The 20876-nt window shown below is 45.4% G+C and overlaps 2 protein-coding genes and 1 long non-coding RNA gene across 4 annotated transcripts; 2 read left to right on the top strand and 1 right to left on the bottom strand.

Moving 5' to 3' along the window:
• Nucleotides 1-173: 173 nt before the first annotated feature.
• MMACHC (metabolism of cobalamin associated C) lies at nt 174-4826 on the top strand. The gene is made up of 4 exons (XM_026498214.4): nt 174-308; nt 2287-2481; nt 3409-3561; nt 4049-4826. Exons 1-4 carry the CDS (start codon nt 228-230, stop codon nt 4466-4468), a joined length of 849 nt encoding a protein of 282 aa, XP_026353999.3. The 5' UTR covers nt 174-227; the 3' UTR covers nt 4469-4826.
• A 937-nt stretch (nt 4827-5763) lies between these two features.
• On the bottom strand, nt 5764-19497 carry PRDX1 (peroxiredoxin 1). 2 transcript variants are annotated; one of them, XM_026498217.4, is made up of 6 exons: nt 19166-19497; nt 16856-16965; nt 14277-14430; nt 13808-13930; nt 12502-12632; nt 5764-6118 (listed from the first exon to the last, which is right to left on the bottom strand). In XM_026498217.4, the coding sequence occupies exons 2-6, from the start codon at nt 16959-16961 to the stop codon at nt 6033-6035; spliced, it is 600 nt and encodes a 199-aa protein (XP_026354002.1). In that variant the 5' UTR covers nt 16962-16965; nt 19166-19497; the 3' UTR covers nt 5764-6032. The 2 variants fall into 2 exon arrangements, with proteins under 2 accessions (XP_026354002.1, XP_048076317.1); XM_048220360.2 differs by lacking the exon at nt 19166-19497 and adding an exon at nt 18787-18826.
• Nucleotides 9511-11850, top strand: LOC130543474 (uncharacterized). The gene is made up of 2 exons (XR_008958849.1): nt 9511-9705; nt 10335-11850. It is a non-coding gene; the product is annotated as an uncharacterized LOC130543474 (long non-coding RNA).
• Nucleotides 19498-20876: the final 1379 nt, after the last annotated feature.

The following is a 20876-nucleotide window of genomic DNA, read 5'->3' as shown; positions in this document are numbered from 1 at the left end:
CCTCACCGTGAAGCTTGCCGGGAAACTGAGGCTTTAGGATTCTGTAGTCGTTGTCCCCAAGGAGCAAGTGAACTACATATCCCAAGATGCATTGCACCGAGCCAACGCTATCCCTCCGCTGGTCGTAGTAGTTCTTGGGAAATGGAGTCCAAGCTACCTTGAAACTTAACGGACCAGGTTATACTTGAGACTCCATTCCCCAGCAAGCTCTGTGGGTAGTGCGCGCTATGGAGACGCAAGTCGCAGAACTGAAGCAGAAGATCGAGGACACGTTGTGCCCTTTTGGTTTCGAGGTTTACCCCTTTCAGGTTGGTTCATCCCTTCTGCGGTGCTGGGCGAGGTGTATGATTGGCCTGGGTGCTACCGGCGTGGAGCCCGAGAGTCTTCTGGTCCTTCCCGAGCTCCTCTAGCGCCAGATGCCTCTGACCTACCGGGACAGGGTGTCAACGGGGACTTGGTTAAAGAAGTAGAGAAACGGTCGCATGTTTGTCCTTTTACCCCCATATAATGCCGTATTGATGAATGGGAGAAACATAATCCAGTAAGCTTGTGGCTCTGCCACCTCCATAATTCAGAGGAAGAAAGTGATCCCAGCAGTCACTTTAGAAGCTTCCTGAAGGAATTAAGATAGGGCAAGGCCTGAAAGGCTTGCGTAGCTAACATTTAGGCCATCTGAAGAGGGAAGGTCATTCCAGTTGTTGAACAAACAATTGGCTGGTTTGTTCCATCTACCACAGAAGGATAATTCATGATGTCGCCAGTCACCAGCGCTGGGCTGGATACAGAAACTGTGCACTTGCCTGACACAGAAGTCTGGCACCACCACCTACCCTTGTTTACATAGATCCATTTCCCCCTTATCCAGTGCCCCCTGTACTGAGCTGTATGCTTGGACAAAGCTAAATCAACTCAGCTTGAGCCCTTTGCCTGATGCTTAAGATACATCCCACTCCCACCCCTTCCACTGAGTGGCCCACAGCAGTGCTGGAAAAGAACAGAGAGGAAGAGGTAGGTTGGGTCTAGCTTAAGAAGGACTAACCAGAAAAAATGGAGTTGGGCTACATGTGAAAAGAAGTAAAGAGGATTATGTACATCCCAAATATCAGGAACAGCTTGAGTAAAGGTGTGGTGGTAGTGGTGGATGGCAGGTATGGAGAAAGTGAGAATGACTGTCTGTTGGGTCAGGTAGACCTGGGTGGGTAATGGCAATTATTGTACTGAACAGAGTCAGTCATCCTTGGCTCCTACTTCTCACCCTTTCCCTCCCCCACATCCAGTCAGACACCAAGACCTTTAGGAATCTGTCACCTGAATCTCCCAAATCCATTCCCTTCCTTCCAACCCCTCCATGCTCTGGTCCAGACCAGTATTCCCCACTTGGATTACTGCAGTAACCTGCTTGCTATCATTCTGCATGCAATCCATCCTCCACACTGCAGCCAGATCTCTTTCTAAAACTGATCGTGTCAGTTTACCCCTTAAATCTTCAGTGGCTAGCTCCTTGTCACCAAATTAGACCGATATTCCTTAAATTGGTATTCTAGGCCTGTCATAATCGCATGCCTACTGATCTCTTCACCCCTCTCGTGCTCCCCTTTACAAACCCTTCACTTCTATCAAACTGGACAATTTGCTGTTTTCTAAATATGCCTTTTTTTTTTTTTTAAGATTTTATTTATTTATTTATTTATTTGACAGAGAGCCAGCCAGCAAGAGAGGGAACACAAGCAGGGGGAGTGGGAGAGGAAGAGGCAGGCTCCCAGCGGAGGAGCCTGATGTGGAGCTCGATCCCAGGACCCTGGGATCATGACCCGAGCCGAAGGCAGACGCTTAACAACTGAGCCACCCAGGCGCCCCCCAAATATGTCTTTTTTGCATGTCTTTGTTAATGCTGTGACCTTTATTTGTAATATATAACGGATTCTCCCTCCCCACATCAGTCTGTCAGATTCCTTCCTAGCCTTCAAAACAGCTTCCAGGAAACCTTTTCTAATTTCACAGGACCCTCATCTGGCCCTGTCATTGCACTAATCATAGTACAATTTCTTTTGGTTCTTAGTTGTTCATGAATTCTCTGCCTCTCTATTCCAAATTCCCTGTCAAATTCCCTCATGGAGAAGTCCCCCATAAATACACATCATGCAGCATCAATACAAATCCATTGACCAAATAAGTGAGATGGAGACTGAGGCAAGATGTATGAGGCCTTGAATGCTAGGATGAGGTATGGGCCTAGCAAAGGCCTGAATTGGCCCTCCTGTGTGGCCTGAATTTTCTCTGTTCCAGGTGGCATGGTATAATGCACTTCTGCCTCCAACCTTCCACCTACCCCTGCCAGGACCTACCCTGGCCTTCCTGGTACTCAGCACACCTGCCATGTTTGACCGGGCCCTCAAACCCTTCCTGCAGAGCCGCCACCTCCAACGACTGACTGACCCTGTGGACCAGTGTGTGGCCTACCACTTGGGCCGCATTAGAGAGGTGAGCAAGGCTCATATATTCCCCCAGCTTCCAAACCTGTAGCTGCTTCCAACTGCTCTAAGCTCAATGCAGGATTAGACCTATGTAGAGCCAAGAGCCACTTCCCAGATAGAAGGATATCCTAAAGCCATCCCTGACATTGTGATCCCTCCCCATTCTGCTTTATCTTACCCCAGTTTCAGCTACCTTCTTCTAGCAGCCCCTCAGGTCTAGAATCAATCTCACTCACCCTACTCTGATGGGCAATTAATTATATGAACCTCAAACCAGACTTCCCTTAGCCTCCAAGTGAAATAGGAATAAGCCCAGCATCCCCTAAGCATCTCTCACCTGTCTTTGCCCTAGACTGGAAGTTTTGCTGTCTTCGGGGCCTTTTAAGGACAGAACAGTATTTCCCCACCACAAACATGTACACATAAAACACATATACATTGGATCTCCCTAAAGCTGGGCCAGGTCTTCCTCCACACTGGGACTCTGGAAGGCAGAGACCAGTCACCCCTCATAATAAATTTTTTTCTAAAGATTTATTTTAGAGAGAGTGCAGGGGGAAGAGGCAGAGGGAGAGAGAGTCTTAAGCAGACTCTGTGCTGAGAGTGGAGCCTGACACACACGGTTCAGTCTCCTGGCCCTGAAACCTGAGCTGAAACCAAGAGTCTGACACTCAACCAACTGCACCACCTAGGCACCCCAGCCCCTCACCATAGAACCTTCTGAGCAAGACCTTATTTCCCTTCAAACATGGGCCCTCCTGGACACAACATCATTTTCTTCACAGTGGACTCCTGCATCACCCCCCCAAGTTTAAGGTCATGTTTTCCCTTCAAATGATTTCTGAGGACAGGACCTTGTTAACACAAACTAGAACTCTCTGGGGCAAGGTCCTGATTCCTTTCATGCTGAAATGAGCTTCCATCTCTATCCCAGAACCTCCCAGAGTTGCAAATCGAAGTCATCGCTGACTATGAGGTACACCCCAATCGGCGCCCCAAGATTCTGGCCCAGACTGCAGCCCATGTGGCAGGGGCTGCTTACTACTACCAACGAAAGGATGTGGAGGCTGACCCCTGGGGCGACCAGGTCAGAGGGCAAGTGTGAATGAGTAGGGACTGGGAGAAAATGGTGAAAGCCCCTCAAGATACCAACTCTGACATTCTTCCACCTGGGTAAAGGATTTGGCAGACACAATACCAGGGAAAGATGTGTCCTGGTCAGGAGCCTGACCCCACATGCTTTCTGGGGTCTGCCTGGGAACAGATCAGGTCAGAGAACCTGGTGATGTTCTTAAAATCTGGTTGCAGGATGGAGGGGGGCAGAGCAGTGATTAGGAGACCAGTGGTGTGACTGGGAAGTTGATGCTCAGTTTAAGGAACTTTTCCTTCCTCTTGGCCAGAGTAAGCTCATGAAAAGGGTTGTCCAGGAGAGGAAATGGGGGAGCCCAGCTACAAGAGAGGTTCAGATGTGGTTATCAGTGTCCTTTGAGAATTGCACAAGCCTAGTCTGCAATGATGGTAGTTGGACTTAGTGTCAGGGTGACCTCCGTGACCTTGCTTTTCTTTACTCTCAGCACATATCAGGCGTGTGCATGCACCCCCGATATGGGGGCTGGTTTGCCATCAGAGGAGTGGTGCTGCTGCCAGGAATAGAGGTGCCAGGTTTGCCACCCACAAAGCCCCTGGACTGTGTACCTACAAGAGCTGACCGAATCACCTTGCTTGAAGGCTTTAACTTCCATTGGCGTGACTGGACATACCGGGATGCTGTGACACCACAGGAGCGCTACTCAGAAGAGCAGAAGGCCTACTTTTCTACTCCACCTGCCCAACGCTTAGCCGCCTTGGGCTTGGCCCGGCCTTCAGAGGATCCTAGCTCTGCGTCTCCTGAACTACCTTTCACCACACTCAAACCCAAAAAGCCCCACAATGTCAGCAGAGCTCGGGGCTGGCTCAGCCCCAGTGCCTCACCACCTGCATCCCCTGGCCCTTGATATCCTCCCTCCCCTGGGATCCCTATTTATTAAGTGGTACTTGCTGGGACTCATTTTGCCTTTTGGCAAGGTAAGAGGTTTTATTTGGGATAGGATTATTTATTTTTGATAAAAGAATCAGAGATCTTCAATGAAGAGAAGGCTCCGAGAATTTAGTCAAAACAAGAAATCAAAGACCAATCCAGATTCCCACCTGGCTTGGAATACGGGATTATTCCTGTTAGCATTTCTCTCCAGCGCTCCCAAGATGCTACTTGCTACAGAGCCTTTATAAAGGGTAATCATCCCCTAATGGCATCTGCTTCGTAGGCTTTGTTATGGGTATAATGAATAAACACATGTAAAACACCATCTGAAACAATGCCTGGCTTATTAAAATGGTGTCAGCTACAATCAAAAGCCCTGGGAATCCTGTACTGCTGCTCATAGAGGTCTTGCTCGGAGGGGTGGAGATAGGCTGGAGTAGCCTATACACAGGAGTCTGGAAGTACAGAATACACAACAGATTCAGTTCTGAATCTTCCTAGCCATAAGGGCTCAGGAGGCACCCACCTTCTCCCCAGACATCCCTCCCTCCTCAGGACAATGAGCTCAATGAGCGCCAAAAAGGGGCTACTTTCAAATCAAGGCTAGGATCAGAAAGCCAAGAAGCACTCAGCACTGTGTGAAGATTTTGAGAGCGAGAATGCGAGCATTAGCAGGGAGCCCAACGTGGCACTCAATTCCAGCACCCTGGCATCATAACCGTAGCTGAAGGCAGCCGCTTAACCAGCTGAGCCACCCAGGCGCCCCAGCACTATGCTTTTGTGATACAGAAAGCTTTACCCTACACACACTAGGGCTCTCTACCTCCTCCCCCTTTTAGTCTCAAAGCCTCCACTTCTCATCTTTTACAAAGCTAGTACCAGGCATTTATCCTAAGAGGCCAAGCTTCAAGTTCTCACGCAGCATTCCCAGTAGTGTAAAGGTAAATGTCCAAGTAATCTCATTGGGCCTCAATCTAAAGCCTGCAATCTATGCTTTAACCTATGGCACAGATTGCAGTGCTGTAGCCAGCATTACCAGAGGTCTTGCTTTCTCCCTCCCCCCCCCCACCATACAGTGAAAATATTACCATCTTGATTCAGTTCCATTTCCTGAGTCTACTTGCACATCCCCCTGCCCACAATATAGTTTTCTGATTCTGAGGAAGCTCTCAACCCTCATTTTCTCCTAAAAATGGAAAGCGGAGCCTAAATTCCTCTCAAAGTCAAAAGCTAGTACCCCTCCCCCCGCCAAATGAAGAATCAACAACGTCTCAGTTCAAGTTTAATAGAAACAACAAAAGATTGAAAGCGATGCACCACTACTGTACATATCAGTTGGCCTGCCCCGTAACACAGCTCAGGCAGTTCTCTACAGAGGAAGAAAAGCTGGCCTCTCCAACCTCTGCAGGAAAGGCCTGTCCTGTCCCACACCACATCTGCACAGTGTCTAAAGTCTTGTTTTAAGCACGACAATAGTACAAAAGAGATTTTGTTTTCATGGCCACCCACTGAAGCCCAGCCCTAAAATGGCCTGGCGCTCACTTCTGCTTAGAGAAATATTCTTTGCTCTTCTGGACATCAGGCTTGATGGTATCACTGCCGGGCTTCCAGCCAGCTGGGCACACTGCAAGAGAAAATTATTATTAATAACCTGCTCAGTGGTAAGCTCCACCTTCCTCCCATGAACAAATGGAGAGAATACGACAAAGGGCTCAAAACCAAATCCAATACCTTAAGAGGCTGAACACTCTGGAACTAGGAAGCCTATGCTACAGCCTGAGATCATGCAAGCCTCTTAGTGCAACGCTAACTATAAACATGTAATTTAATCCTCACCACAGCCCTAATACTATTACACCTAAATTTATTCATGTAGCAACTAAAATTCAAAGCGTAAGTAACAGCTTCAATTGTATGCTTTGTTCTAGAAATAATCTGCCTCAAGTAGACATGGCAAAACAATTAAAATTTGTTAACAGCAGATACTGGGTGAATGGGCATTTGTATTTCCTCAGTAATTTTATGTATGCTTCACATAGATATTTTAAAAAACCTTAAATGCAAATGCTCTTCAACAAATGGTGCTAGGACCAGCTGGATTTCCACATGCAGAAGAATGAAGGTGGACCCCTACTTCACACCACATAAGAAAAATTAACTTGGGGGTGCCTGGGTGGCTCAGGCGGTTGAGCAACCAACTCTTAAGTTTCAGCTCAGGTCATGATCTCATGGGTCCTGGGGCCCCCACACTCAGCAGCAGTCTGCTTGAGATTCTCTCTCTCCATCTCCCTCTCCCCTGCCCTCCCCCGCTCTAAATAAATCAATCTTAAAAAATAAACTTCATGACCTTGAACTTGGAAATGTATTCTTAGTATAATGAAAGCACATGCAACAATAAAGAGATCAATTGGACTTGGTCAAAATTAAGAACTTTTGTACAAAGGACATTTTCAAGAGTTAATGCAGAGAATGGGAGAAAATATTTATACACCATGTATCTAAGAAGGGATTAACATCCAAAATGTGTAAAGAATTCCAATTCAACAAAAAGACAACCCAAGGGCAGCTGGGTGGCTCAGTCAGTTAAGCATTTCCCTTTGGCTCAGGTCATGATCCCAGCGTCCCAGGATTGAGCCCAGCATAGGGCTCCCTGCTTCTCTCTCTGCCCCTCACCCCGCTCTTGTGCTCCCACTCTCTCTCAAATAATTATATAATATCTTTATTTAAAAAAAAAAAAAAAGACAAAAGACAAAAAGCAACCCAGTTCAGAATAGGCAAAAGACCTGAGCAGACATTTCTCAAAGAAGGTAAAACAAATGGTCAATAAGCATATGAAAATACGCTCAGTATCACTCGTCATTACAGACATGCACATCAAAAGCACAATGACACCTCTTCACACCCACCAGGATATACAGTATTAAAAAATAAAAAAGCGTGTTGGTAAGGTTGTAGAGAACCCTATTTCTGGTGGGAACGTGAAATGGTGCAGTTGCTGTAGAAAACAGTTTGGTAAGTTCCTGAAGAAGCTGAACAGAATTACATGACCCAGCAATTACACTTCTAATGTAAATACCCAAAATAATTGGAAACAAAGATCCAGACACCTGCTTACCATTATTCTAGCAGCATTATTCGCAATAGCCAAGAGGTGAAAACAACCCTGTGTTCATCAACAGATGGATGAATACACAAAATGATACATACGTCAAATGGAATATTATTCAGCCTTTAAAAAAGAATGAAGTTTTGATACCCACAGCAGCATGAACCTTGAGAACCCTGAATCCATTATGCGAAGTTGAAGAAACCAAACACAAATGGACAAATATTGTATGATTTCACTTACATGAAGTAGCTAGAATAGGCAAACTCACAGACACAGAAAATAGAAGTTACCAAGGGCTGGAAGTAATGGGAATGGGAAGTTACTGCTTAAGGTTATAGCTGTCTGGGATGATGAAAACATCCAGAGAATATTGGTGATGGATGCACTACAACACTGTGTATGTAATTAATGCTACACTTAAATGGCAAATTATGCCATATGTATTACATTAAAAAATTAAGTAAAAAAAAAAAAAAAAAACTTTAATGACTTGTTCCCATACCAAGAAATAAGCTAAGTAAACAAAGCTAGGACTGTGTAAAACCACAACACTGAGCTGCTTCTTCCCTCTGGTAGCCCTTGAGGGATCTGAAGAAAGCAACCAGTTTGCCCCCGTAGTTTAACTCTGCCAAACTGGACAGCCTGAAATGAAAGGGGTAGGACTGCCGGAGAAGGCCCTACTTGCTTCACTAAATAACTGCCTTCTACCCTTGGTAAACAAAGGTCTGAATTTAAATCTTTCATACATTTATTATGCAGAAAAAGCATAGCTTCCAACCTTTTCCTATAATCCTGAGCTAGCAATGCTCCTTGGGCTAACCGGAGGAGAGTAAGGGAAGAGAACCAATCTCTGATTTTTCACTTCCACTTGCTATTGCATCTTCTAGGAGACATGTAGTCACCAAAGTCCAGTAATGAAGCAACAAGTCTTACTCGAGTGAGAGAGGGAATCCCCTTTCAGTCCAAGGATATCATAGCCTCAGATGTCACTTTGTAACCAGCTGTCTAGGAACAAAGCATGGATGGGACAAGTGCCAAACTGCAGACCCAGCTGCCATTACTTTCCTGAAATCTCTACTTCACTAGTTACAGTTATTAGCTTTAGTGGCACCAAAGAGTTAAGACACAGGTCACTAGGGGCGCCTGGGTGGCACAGCGGTTAAGCGTCTGCCTTCGGCTCAGGGCGTGATCCCGGCGTTCTGGGACCGAGCCCCACATCAGGCTCCTCTGCTATGAGCCTGCTTCTTCCTCCCCCACTCCCCCTGCTTGTGTTCCCTCTCTCGCTGGCTGTCTCTGTCTCTGTCGAATAAATAAACAAAATCTTTAAAAAAAAAAAAAAAGACACAGGTCACTAAGCATAAAAAAGCTAGAGAACGAAGAGCAGCAAGTTAAGCAAAGACCAGTTAAGAGCCAGCCAAAAGTTTGGCAGTAGGTGCTAACAGGGGGGAAAAAAAAATAAAGAAAAGAAAAAACTATCTTAGAAGAAAACATAGAAGCTTTAGAAGAACAGCACAATTATAAATCATGATACAAGAACAGGAGGGATAATGAAGCAGAGAAACCTTACCAACTACTTTCACTGGCACTAAAGACTCATGGCACTCAAGAATCTATCAGTTAAGGGACACCTGGGTGGCTCAGTCAGTTAAGCATCTGACTTCGGCTCAAGTCATGATCCCCAGGTCCTGGGGTCAAGCCCTGCATCGGGCTCCCTGCTCAGTGGTTGAGTCTGCTTATCCCTCTCCCTCTGTCCCTTCCCCTCCACCCGTGCTCTCTCATCAAAAAAAAAATTTTTAATTAAATTAATATACCAGTTATCAGTAACCAGACAGAAAGAGCCACACTTGGATGTTTCACTCATACCCGGCAGTGTTGGGTTTTTTCAGAATCAATATGGAGTCCAGAAGAACTGGTTGAGTCCCACAGAAACCAGCTTTCAAATACAACTGAAATAACGATGACTCTCCAAGGAGAAAATAAGATCAGTCATGGTAACTTCAGTATGAGAACTTCCAACACAGAAAGCCCTAAACAATGTTTTCAGCATTACCTAAAAAAAAGATGGTTATGAATCTGGATCCCCATTTCAAAAGTTACTATGGGTAAGTGCTGTGTTAAGTACTGGTTTATGGGTCCTCAAAAATAGAAATGTAGGCTCTTAGTTATAGAAAACAAACTGAGGGTTACTGGAGGGGAGGAGGGGAGGGGGATGGGTTAAATGGTTGATGGGTATTAAGGAGATCACTTGTGAGGAGCAGATGTATGTTAAGTGATGAAATCACTAAATTCTACACCTGAAACTAATGATTACTGTATGCTAATTGGTATCTAAATAAAAACTTGGAAAGAAAATAGGAAGTACATGGGGCGCCTGGGTGGCACAGCGGTTAAGCGCCTGCCTTCGGCTCAGGGCGTGATCCCGGCGTTCCGGGATCGAGCCCCACATCAGGCTCCTCCGCTAGGAGCCTGCTTCTTCCTCTCCCACTCCCCCTGCTTGTGTTCCCTCTCTCGCTGGCTGTCTCTATCTCTGTCAAATAAATAAATAAAATCCTTAAAAAAAAAAAAAAAAAAGAAAATAGGAAGTACAAATATACAAATGAAACGGAACCATTATATGTTGTACACCTGAAACTGATGCTATGTTAATTTACCTCAAAAACTACAATACAGATTATCTGTCAAATAAATAATACATGCAAAGTACCTCACACAGAATGCTTGGTATTCACAGGCTCTAGCTGTATCTATCATATGAACCATACAGGCTGCACACAGAAAGCTGTGCCTGTTCTAGTGGGATGGGAAGAAGAAGAGACCAAGAATCTGAAGAAGCAAGCTTCAGAATTATGAAAGCTTGGGTTCAAAAACCTAGGCTACATGGAAGGTGCTATGGAAGTCCAATAAAAGGCTTTGCGCCACTGCCCAGCTCCTCCGGTCTTTGTGCTGAATCTCAATGATCCCCCACCAGGGGGCAGTCTCAGGAGCCATGTGCTCCTTCAAGGCACTAAGGTAAAGCCCACACAAGCTTCTACAAATGGTGCCTTTGGATATTAGTTGCTCACTGATCCCTATCAGCCTTCCACTCTAGCCAAGCCACCACTTTTGGGTCCCCCAAGCAGACACCAATAATTCAGACACTCACAACTTCCATGTTCTGTATCAAGATCAGAGCTGACCTGGGCCTTAGAAAACTATCTGAACTATTTATCACCTAGAAAATGAAAATGAGATGTAGTAAGGCAAATTCATCCAAGTACACCTGTGCACTTCATCTGACATAAGCAGCACTTGATCACAACTATCCTGTCCTCAATTACATTAAGTTTGGGGAAGTCATGGGGTTCAAGATCTCCATCCCCCACATACCCAGCACTTGCAGCTCAGGACCCAAGTCCTTAAAAACTAAACTAAGTCTTCGTTAGGGTAAGGTTGTCTCATTCCAGCAACAACTATACACCAGCGAGGGGGGTGGGAAATAAAAAAGCTACAGCCTTACTAAATCAAAAGCTGGGATCAAGTAGTTTAGTACCTTATCACAACACACTGTAATGAAAATACAAGGAGGAAAGAACTAGTGCTCAAGAAATAGGAAAAGAAAGGCCTACACTCTAGCAAATGCTAGATAAAAACCTCAAGTTGAACCTGCTTGGTCATGTGTAGATTTTAGGAGGATGAACTTATAAAACATGATCTTTGATCCTGCAACATGTAATGAAGAACCTTGATATTTAATCTCAAAACACTCTATCCCTAACCCGTCCTCCTTAAAAAAAAATTTTACACAAACATTTACATAATTTGGTTATTTGCTGATTGTAATTCTTATAAACGTGACAACCACACTGTACCATACAATGTATTTTAAGATAAAAACAGGGGTGCCTGGGTGGCTCAGTTGGTTAAGCTTCTGCCTTCAGCTCAGATCATGATCTCAGGGACTCCCTGCTCAGAGGGGAGTCTGCTTCTCCTCTCCCTTTGCCCCTCCGCCCCCACATGCTCTTTCTCTCTAAGAAATAAATCTCAAGGGGCGCCTGGGTGGCTCAGTCATTAAGCATCTGCCTTTGGCTCAGGGCATGATCCCGGGGTCCTGGGATCGAGCCCTGCATCGAGCTCTCTTGCTCTGCTGGGAGGCTGCTTCTTCCTCTCCCACTCCCGCTTGCTTGTGTTCCCTCTCTCACTGGCTGACTTTCTCTGTCAAATAAAATCTTAAAAAAAATAAAATAAAAATCTTAAAAAAAAAAAAAAAACAAGATAGAAATGTATTAGAGTTGTATCTGTCTAGTCTGGGCAAGTTATCTTACTCCTAACTTTTATTTTCCAAAATTCAAAACTGGTCATGTATTATCTTAAAACAACAACAACAACAAAACTAGGGCCATTGTCTGATGTCATGGTCCCGGGGTCCTGGGGATCAAGCCGAGTCAGGCTCCCCACTCAGCAGGGAGCCTGCTTCTCCCTCACCTCCCCACTCGTGCTGTCTCTCTCAAATAAATAAATCTTAAAAAAAAAAAAAAAAAAAAAGAGTGAAACAAATATGGATCACAGGAATTAAAAGCACTTCCCCCAATAAACACTTGTCAAGAATGGCATGCTGTACCTCTATTTGTTTTGCCCTTATACACACCTATGAAATCCTTCTACCCTCCTTTAGTAAGTTAAAAGCTGCAGCAGTGATTCTACATGAGCAGGGCAGAAGCAAGGACTATGCAGCTGGAAGAAAGAGCCTTTATATATTCTCCTCCCCAAGCTTTTCCATTACCTCATCCCACAACCCACTATAATCCAGAGATTTGAATTTCTTGAATAGACATACTTTTATACTTGGTAGACCTTGTTCCTGCCATCTTTCCTATCCTACCACAATTCTGTTGTCAAAGTCACCAGGCAGACTGGCTTACCTTCCCCATGCTTGTCAGTAAACTGGAATGCCTGAACCAGTCGCAGAGTCTCATCCACAGAGCGGCCGACAGGAAGGTCGTTTACAGTGATCTGCCGAAGGATACCTTTATCATCAATGATAAAGAGGCCCCTGGGAAAAAGAGATTGAAGGTTTGAGGCAGATGCAGTACAGGTTCAGAAATTGCTTAACACAGATGCAATGGAAATGAAAATGTGCAGGCCTCCCAGACTTGCACTGGCTTTGTCTTCCTGCATAAAGAATGAAATGAGGGGGCGTCTGAGTGGCGCAGTCGTTAAGCGTCTGCCTTCGGCTCAGGGCGCGATCCCAGCGTTCTGGGATCGAGCCCCACATCAGGCTCCTCCGCTGGGAGCCTGCTTCTTCCTCTCCCACTCGTGTTCCCTCTCTCGCTGGCTGTCTCTCTCTCTCTCTCTCTCTGTCAAATAAATAAATAAATAAATAAAATCTAAAAAAAAAAAAAAAAAAAAAGAATGAATGAATGAAATGAGGAGTACCTGGCTGGCTCAGTCAGAAGAACATGACTCCTGATGTTGGGAATCATGGGTTAGAGCCCCACATTGGGTGTGGAGGAAGAAAGGGAAGGATGAAAAAGAATGAAATGAGATCATCATCCTGTACGCTTTAAACTTACAGTGATGGGGTGCCTTGGCTGGCACTCAGTGGAGCATGCAACTTTTTTTTTCTTTTTTTAAGATTTTATTTATTTGACAGAGACTGCGAGAGAGAAAGAGAGAGAGGGAGAGAGAGAGAGAGAGAGAGAGAGAGAACACAAGCAGGGGGAGTGGCAGAGGGAGAGGCAGGCCTCCCGCTGAGCAGGGAAGCCCAACGCTGGGCTCGATTCCAAGACCCTGAGATCATGACCTGAGCCGAAGGCAGACGCTTAACGACTGAGCCACCCAGGCGCCCCAGCATGCAACTCTTGATCTCAAGGTTGAAGACTTAAAAATTAAATCATTAAAAAAATAAATAAATAGGGGTACCTTGGTGGCTCAGTCGTTAAGTGTCTGCCTTCGGCTCAGATCATGATTCCAGGGTCCTGAGACTGAGTCCTGCACTGGGCTCCCTGCTCCTCCTCCTCCCTCTGCCACACCCCCCCCACACACACACACCCCTGCCACCACCACTTGTACTCTCTGGCTCTATCCCTGTCAAATAAAATCTTAAAAAACACCCACAACAATGAAAGGAGAAAGGAGTCTACAGACCAGGGCCCTACCTTTCTCCAAAAGTCCCTCAAGTCAATTAGATAATTTTGATGAAATGTCAGCCGCCTGGCAGGCATATACCTGAACGAGATGCCTTCATCAGCCTTTAAGACTCCATAGTCCTGAGCAATGGTACGCTTGGGATCTGATACCAAGGGAATGTTCATGGGTCCCAGTCCTCCTTGTTTCTTAGGTGTGTTGATCCTAGAGCAAAAAGCACACACACAATCACATTCAAACTCTTGTGTAGCAGAAGTATTATCTATTCATTCCCCTTCTCAGCATTCTTAATCTCATTTCCCCAAACTTTTTCCAGCAGTAAAGTGAGTGCCTAAAGATAGTTTGGGTCACCAGGATACACTCAGCTGCAAACCAAGCTGCTTCTCCTCTGCTGCCAGGTTAATGAGAGCAACAAGACGAAGTCAGAGCCTTTACACTCCTTCCATCAGGAGCCAGAAGGCAATACTTGAGCAAGACTACTGTCAAAGCCCCCCAGTCTCAGTTGCTACTTAGTTCAAAGCTCATAGGCAAAATCAACCAAGAGTTTTACCATGCCAGGTGACAGAAATGAGAATCCACAGAAGCACCAATCACTTGACAGTTGAGTTTCTTAAATTCTTCTGCCCTGTCACTGAAAGCAATGATCTCCGTGGGGCACACAAAGGTGAAGTCAAGAGGGTAAAAGAAGAACACAATGTATTTTCCTGGGGAGGAAAAAGAGCCAGAAGTTTGCCTTTGAAACATTCTTCCTAGCTTTACAAAGAATAAAAACCAAGGGGCACCTGATGGAATGCATGGCTTTGTGGGGAGGGAGTGGAGAGCAGAGGGAGAATCTTAAGCAGGCTCCAAACCCAGCACAGAGCTCAACACGGAGCTCCATCTCACAACCCTGAGATCACAACCTGATCCAAAATCAAGAGTCTTATGTTTAACCGATGTGCCCCTGATAACTCTTGACCTTGGAGTTTTCAGTCTGAGCCCCACACTGGGTGTAGAGATTACTTAAAATCTTGAAGCACGCTAGTGGCTCAGCCTGTTGAGCATCCAACTCTCGGACTTCGGGTCAGGTCATGATCTCAAGGTGGATTCCACCCTCAGAAGGGAGTCTGCTTGAGATTCTTTCCTCCTCCCCCACACACAGGCAAGCATGCTCTTGGTCCAAAATAAATAAATCTTTAAAAAAAATAAATAAAATGTTAAAAGTAAATAAATAAAAACCTAAGGAGGGGGGGCGGCCCACCTGGGTAGCTTGGTAGGTTAAGCCTCTGCCTTTGGCTCAGGTCATGATCCCAGAGTACTGGGGATCAGGCCCCGTTTCAGGCTCCCTGCTCAGCAGGGAGTCTATTCTTCCCTCTCCTCCCCGTTCTTGATTTCTCCAGCTCTCTCTCAAATACATAAAATCTTAAAAAAAAAAAAAAAAAAATTCTCATCACAAGAAAAAAAAAAAAAAACCTGAAGACCTTTTCCTATGAATAAAAGAAGTCTTTTTAAGTTGATGGTAGACAACAACTGCTAAATGCCAAGACTCAACAGAGGTCTCCTAGCAGCTAGTTTTAGAACATCTTGTGGTAGGAGAGCCTGCATGAAAAAAACTTCCTTTCAGTTCTGTGCTTTTATTTTCCTGCCTCCCCATTAGCTGCCAATTATAAGATAAACACTTTTCAGTCTGATGTTGATCTCTAGATAGTTAATATTAGCACAAACACCAAGTTCTCCAAAGAAGAAAAGCAAAACCAAGGATGCAATTACCTCTTAGATAAATGCCAACACATACAATTAATGCACAGGAAAAAGCTCAACTGCTGGATTCTGTGCTGCAAGTCAATAAGGAGATCAAAAAGAGGAAACCAGAGCCTTTGGCACTTCTTCCACAATGAACCACAATAACGGGACAGGTAAGGTTTAACTGATCATCTGAATTACCACAAACCTGTTCCTAACAAGCCTAATTAGACAAGAGAAGAAAAATTTCTTGAGGCAAAATTTCCAAGGGTCCTGGTAAGGTAACAGGATCTCTAGTTTGAATTTTACTGAAGTCAGTCAGATTACCTATAGAAGATGATCTTCAACTGGCCAAGCAGCCTCTCACCACACCTAACAGGCTGAGTTACTGAAAGAGTTCCAAATATTCACTCGTTTACAGGTAGCAGCAATGTCTGAGAATCAAAATAAGCTGCTCCTTTTGACATTTACTCTGAAAACCAAACTCACTAGAAACTCACTTACTTACCTGAACAACCTCTCCAGGGCTTTACCTAACAAGCACTTTGAAGCCTCAGCAGGTCAAGCCCTGGAGGACAGAGAGCAGCTCTTTCTAAACCTCGTGCCTTTACCCCTGGGCCAGGGTCACCTCCCTATGGTGCTACTTACCTTGTTTGCCAAAGGAGCTTCCCTCCATAGGGCCCCTCTTAACTGCTTCTCATTCCAACAAGTGTGATGTGTTAGGAAACCTTAGTCACATGTTCTACCCAAAAGGTGAGTCCAAGAACTAATTACTAAGCCACTAAAAAAGGCACACGTAACACCTGAGTTTCAGGTTTGCACTTCAAGAAATCTGTGTTATCAACTATCCCAAAAAACCCTGCTGTTCCAGGGCTGCAAGGTAAAAAAAAAAAGGAAGAGCCTCACCAGAGCTGGCCAAGTGTCTGCATGAAACTATCACAGGAAAGAGAATTGTTCTCACTTCAACATCAACTCCTCTCCTGGGGCAAAACAGTCAAGGGAATGTACCTAAGCCTCTGCCTAATAATACAGCAGCTCTAACATATGTATTTCATAAACTTGGACAGTTTAAGCTCCAAAAACTGAGCTTTCAACGACATGAGAATATCTCCCAAAATAACAATATAATTGAGGAGTACTGAGAAGATAATTGAGCTAACATACCCAGACATAATGAAGCATGGGCTTTTTCCATAAGCTGTCTGAACCTAGGGTATCTTATCAGTGATTATGGTTGGTAATCACTACTTCACTTCAACATGAAGGCAAGAGCCTCCTACCCTGAAGACTATGACCTAGGATATATAAATCATTTTACAATCAAACCTAAGAGATACAGAAATCTAATGAGCCAACCTAGATCGTAAAATAATTCCATTTTAATGAATCTAATGTAATTACTCTTACCTTTGTAGTCAGATAGGCTGAGGTCTTTGAACTGGCCATCTGGCATAACAGCCGTGGCTTTGAAGTTGGGGGCAGGATGCCCAATTTTGGCATTTCCTGAAGACATCTTGCTGGAGAAGATAAAAGAGGAAGTGAATTAGAAACAAGCCCTATTTTTCTAGGTAACCAACACCCTTCTTCTACTTAGAGACTCAGCTGCAGAATGATAAAAGAATTGTCCAGTGACCTTAATATACACATTAATTTTTATACTAGTACGACGCATAAACTGAACTTTCCAACTTGTGCAACAAAACCAGACATTACAGGGATGCATGGGTGGCTCAGTCTGTTAAGCGTCCTTGACTCTTGATTTGGGCTGTTCATGATCTCAGGGCTGAGCATGGAGCCTACTTGAGATTGTCTCCCCCTCTCCTCTGTTCCTGCCCCCCCTTCCCCTGCATTCTCAGGGTCACTCTCCCTAAAACAAACCAAAAAAAGGTCTCTGCATGTCAACTTTTGTTTTCATTTAAAAGCAGCAATTTTTAAAAAATTGAAGTAACCTATTACTTTTTCTTTATCATTTGTGCAATAGCATTTTCTTCTGTAGTTTTGTTATTCAAAAAGAAGCACTGAGGAAGGTTCAGCCTCAAACCCGAGCCCAAAAGAACACTGCCACAAACAATGTCTGATTTCCAGAAGCGGTCATGTTGCCCTTTCCATGGACTGCACCTTCATCTGCCTTCCTAATTTGGGAAGCACACTTGGCCTTTCTCCAGTACATGTGCCCAAGACTGCAAACCACCTTAAAGCCAATCCAACTTTTCACGACTCAAGACCAGGATTCTGAGATCTGCTCAATTCCAAAACCTTAGGGGTTGTGTGTAAGCCCTATAAGTCCTTCCAAAGATGGGTTTCTGACCTTTCGGCCAGGATTCTGGAGCAATAATTAAGTGGAACAAGAAGTCTATTTATTGTTGGGGAGCCTGGCTGGCTCAGTTGGTGGAGCATGTGACTCTTGATCTCAGGGTTGTGGGTTGCAGCCGCAAGTTGGGTTTAGAAATTACTTAACCTTACAAAAAACGTCCTTACTTTAGGGGTGCCTGAGTGGCTCAGTTAAGCGTCTGCCTTAGCGCAAGTCCTGATCTCAGGGTCTGGGTCAAGCCCCACGTAGGGCTCCCTGCTGGGCAGTGTGTCTGCTTCTTCCTCTCTCTCTGACCCTCCTCCCCACTTGGTTCTCTCAAAAAAAATTTTTTAAATAAAAAATTTAAAAAAAAAAATCCTTACTGTAAAATCAGAACGACTTATTGCTAAAAAGTAATGCTACACTGGATTCACCCAGGTCAACACAAAGATAGGGAGTTAAGATCTCAATCAGTAAGCCATCCGTTTGAAAGGCCCAAGAAGCTAATCTTCCCACGTCCCAAAGTTTTTTGGTCAATACTACAACCAAAAAAAATCGTTGTGAGCATCCATTACTGCAAACTTTCCACTGCCTAACACCTTTAATAACAAACAAAACTAGTAAAGCGAGCTGCAATTCGGCAACCAAATATACAGGGTGTGACCCTTAACATCAACGACCTTCTCGTCCAAACCTGCTTTTCCGAGGTGGTCCCCACGTCCACTAAAGTCCGACTCAGAGAGGTAAAAGGCCCTTGGACCTCAAGCCGGTGTGCACCTCTGAGGATCTGCCCAAGAACTTCCATGGCGAAAGCCACATCCCCTAACCCCACCTTCAGGTTCCCTCCTGCCGCTCCCATTACCAACCCCACCGTAACACTTCGAAAAGCACCACCAAAAAAAAAAAAAAAGCGCAGTCTTCACAGATGAATTCGGGATCACCACAATCCCGATTCCGCAACGCAAAAAATAAAGCCAGAGAAGCGACATCAAAATCCGACACTCCCCATCTAATCACAGCGTAGGACCGGGAACAGCGTCTACCCTACCACACGACGGGCGGGTAGTCTCAGGTCAGTTTCCAGGTCCATTCTAGAAGCTTCCCGAACCCGCCCCTCCCGGAAGATTAGTTGGGGAGAGCCCACCACTACTACCAGGAGTCCGCCCCGCCTCCACTCCAAGCCAATAAGCGCACTCTGCCCGGGTTGCCGAGGGAAGAGGAAACTCGAGCCGACGTTAGCCTAAGGGTTTAAACCGGTCTCCGCATCCGTAAGGGAGGCCTACGGGAGAGTGCGCGTACCGCCTAACCACTCTCGAGCGCCAGACCTCGCCCAGCCACCTCCCCCATCACAGCACCCAAGCTGTACAGGGTGAGACCCCAGGAGAATGAGGAAAAGGCGACGACGGGGATTTGGGGAACCGTCTCACCAGCTCTGAGAACAAAAACGCCGAACACAAGCCAGGAAGAAGACGCGTGAAGCACGCGCGGGGCGCTGCCTTTATAGCCTGTAGGGCTCTCGCGAGAGTCAGAACGGGCCGGCGGTGCAGGAGGAGAGAGGAGGGGGATCTGGTCCGAGCCCCGCCCCGATCCAACGCGCCCCGCCAGAATGACTCAGCACTTTCCCTCGCTGTGGGCGGGCTCGGGCACGGAAGGCACGGATACCCCTCCCCGCTGCCGACGGTTGAGGTCGGAGAAGGCAGAGCTACTGTCTCCGAAGCCGAACGCCTCGGTTAATCTGGGAATCTCCGCCAGCGTCCCATGTGTGTCTTGCCCTCAAGGGCCAGACCGGGGTAATGGTCCTGTTGCGCCACGGAGGATCACGTCTAACCCACACCAGTACTGAAAACTATCCAGATATTTCTCAAATACACCACCCCGATCCCCGCAGCCTCTCTGCCCTAGTGCTGCCTCAGTACTTAGATAACCTCCTTCATTATTCTGATTTACAGGATTGCCACTTTCCTTCTCCCACCCACTCCTTCCAAAGCTGCGGGAGGGAATCATTCTGAAATCTGATCGTTTCACTCCTCTGGTTTGTGGTTTTAAAAACTGGGGCTCTGTAGTCAGTTTCCTGAGTTAAAACTCATTGTCATTTTATGTGTGGCCTTCAGGCAAGAGCCTTACTTTTCTCACCTATAAAATGGGAATACTACTAATTCTTTGGGATCATCTTTATTGCTTACTTAGCACAATTGCTAGTTCTTAATATACGTTGGAAATGTTAGCTTTTACTGTTAGAATTCTTCGTTGCTCCTAGATTGATTGTAACACTCAGAACAATGCGTCGCTGTTTCAAGACTTCAGGCTTTTGTTCAAATATGAAGACTCTGTTCCCTCCTAGTTGGCCTAGAGAAAATGTCTTTGAAGACAGCTGAAGCATGACTTCCTCTGAAACTGTTCCTGACCTTGGCTCATCCCCAGAATTCCTCTGAAGCTGTTCTGGCTTTTGCTCATCCCCAGAATTCATCATTCCCTCGTTTGTGCCCAAAAATATCCTGTACGGCCAAAAGCTATACAAAATAGCTCTTAAGCTTTTTTACGTGTTTATATGCCTATCTCTTCTTGCTAGAGTGACTTTCTGGAAAAGTAAGGTTTGGGTTACACCCATCTCTGTGTCCCCAAGACACAACAGAGCATCTGATATAAAATAGGAGCATGTAATAAATATATTATGTCCCCTCTCTGACCCCATCACCCCCCCACCACCACCATCCTGTTAACTCCCTGGTACATTATAGCAGGCTAAGAAATGGGAACGTGCTGTGTCATGCTAGCTGAGCGCCTCAAAATTTTTTGGCATTTATTGTATCTAGCAACATAAGTGATTTTTGTTTGTTTCTTTGTTTCCTTCTCTGCCTGAGGTGAACAGTTATTTGGCCATTATTGATTTCCTTCTAGAGGCATCAGGGGAAATGTGGAAGTTCAGAGCTTAATAGTGGATGGTTATTGCTATGGGCAGGTTAAACCAACACACAGTCCTACTTCAACCAGAAAAAAATTACCATTTATTGTAACTTCCTCGTGCCAGGCCCTGGGTTGGGGCACTTGGGCTTATTTGTCTCATTCAAGAACCAAAAGAGTTCTCCTAGCCCAAGGAAATCTTAACAGCGTATCCTCTCTCCATGGAAATAAAAAACT

Source organism: Ursus arctos, unplaced genomic scaffold (genome assembly GCF_023065955.2).
Source record: "Ursus arctos isolate Adak ecotype North America unplaced genomic scaffold, UrsArc2.0 scaffold_12, whole genome shotgun sequence".
NCBI classification, from domain to species: Eukaryota; Metazoa; Chordata; class Mammalia; order Carnivora; family Ursidae; genus Ursus; species Ursus arctos.
Note: the sequence above shows the minus strand (reverse complement) of the source record. Positions and strands in the feature narration are given on the sequence as shown.

Bases quoted from the DNA above. Each gene is read 5' to 3' on its own strand.
- MMACHC (XM_026498214.4), top strand. From the start codon at position 228: ATGGAGACGCAAGTCGCAGAACTGAAGCAGAAGATCGAGGACACGTTG. The intron at 309-2,286 runs GTTGGTTCATCC...TCTCTGTTCCAG, and splicing joins TCGAGGTTTACCCCTTTCAG to GTGGCATGGTATAATGCACT. The intron at 2,482-3,408 runs GTGAGCAAGGCT...TCTCTATCCCAG, and splicing joins ACTTGGGCCGCATTAGAGAG to AACCTCCCAGAGTTGCAAAT.
- PRDX1 (XM_026498217.4), bottom strand. From the start codon at position 16,961: ATGTCTTCAGGAAATGCCAAAATTGGGCATCCTGCCCCCAACTTCAAA. The intron at 13,931-14,276 runs GTAAAACTCTTG...TTTTTGCTCTAG, and splicing joins CATTTCTGTCACCTGGCATG to GATCAACACACCTAAGAAAC. The intron at 12,633-13,807 runs GTATATGCCTGC...TCTTTTTCCCAG, and splicing joins GATGAAGGCATCTCGTTCAG to GGGCCTCTTTATCATTGATG.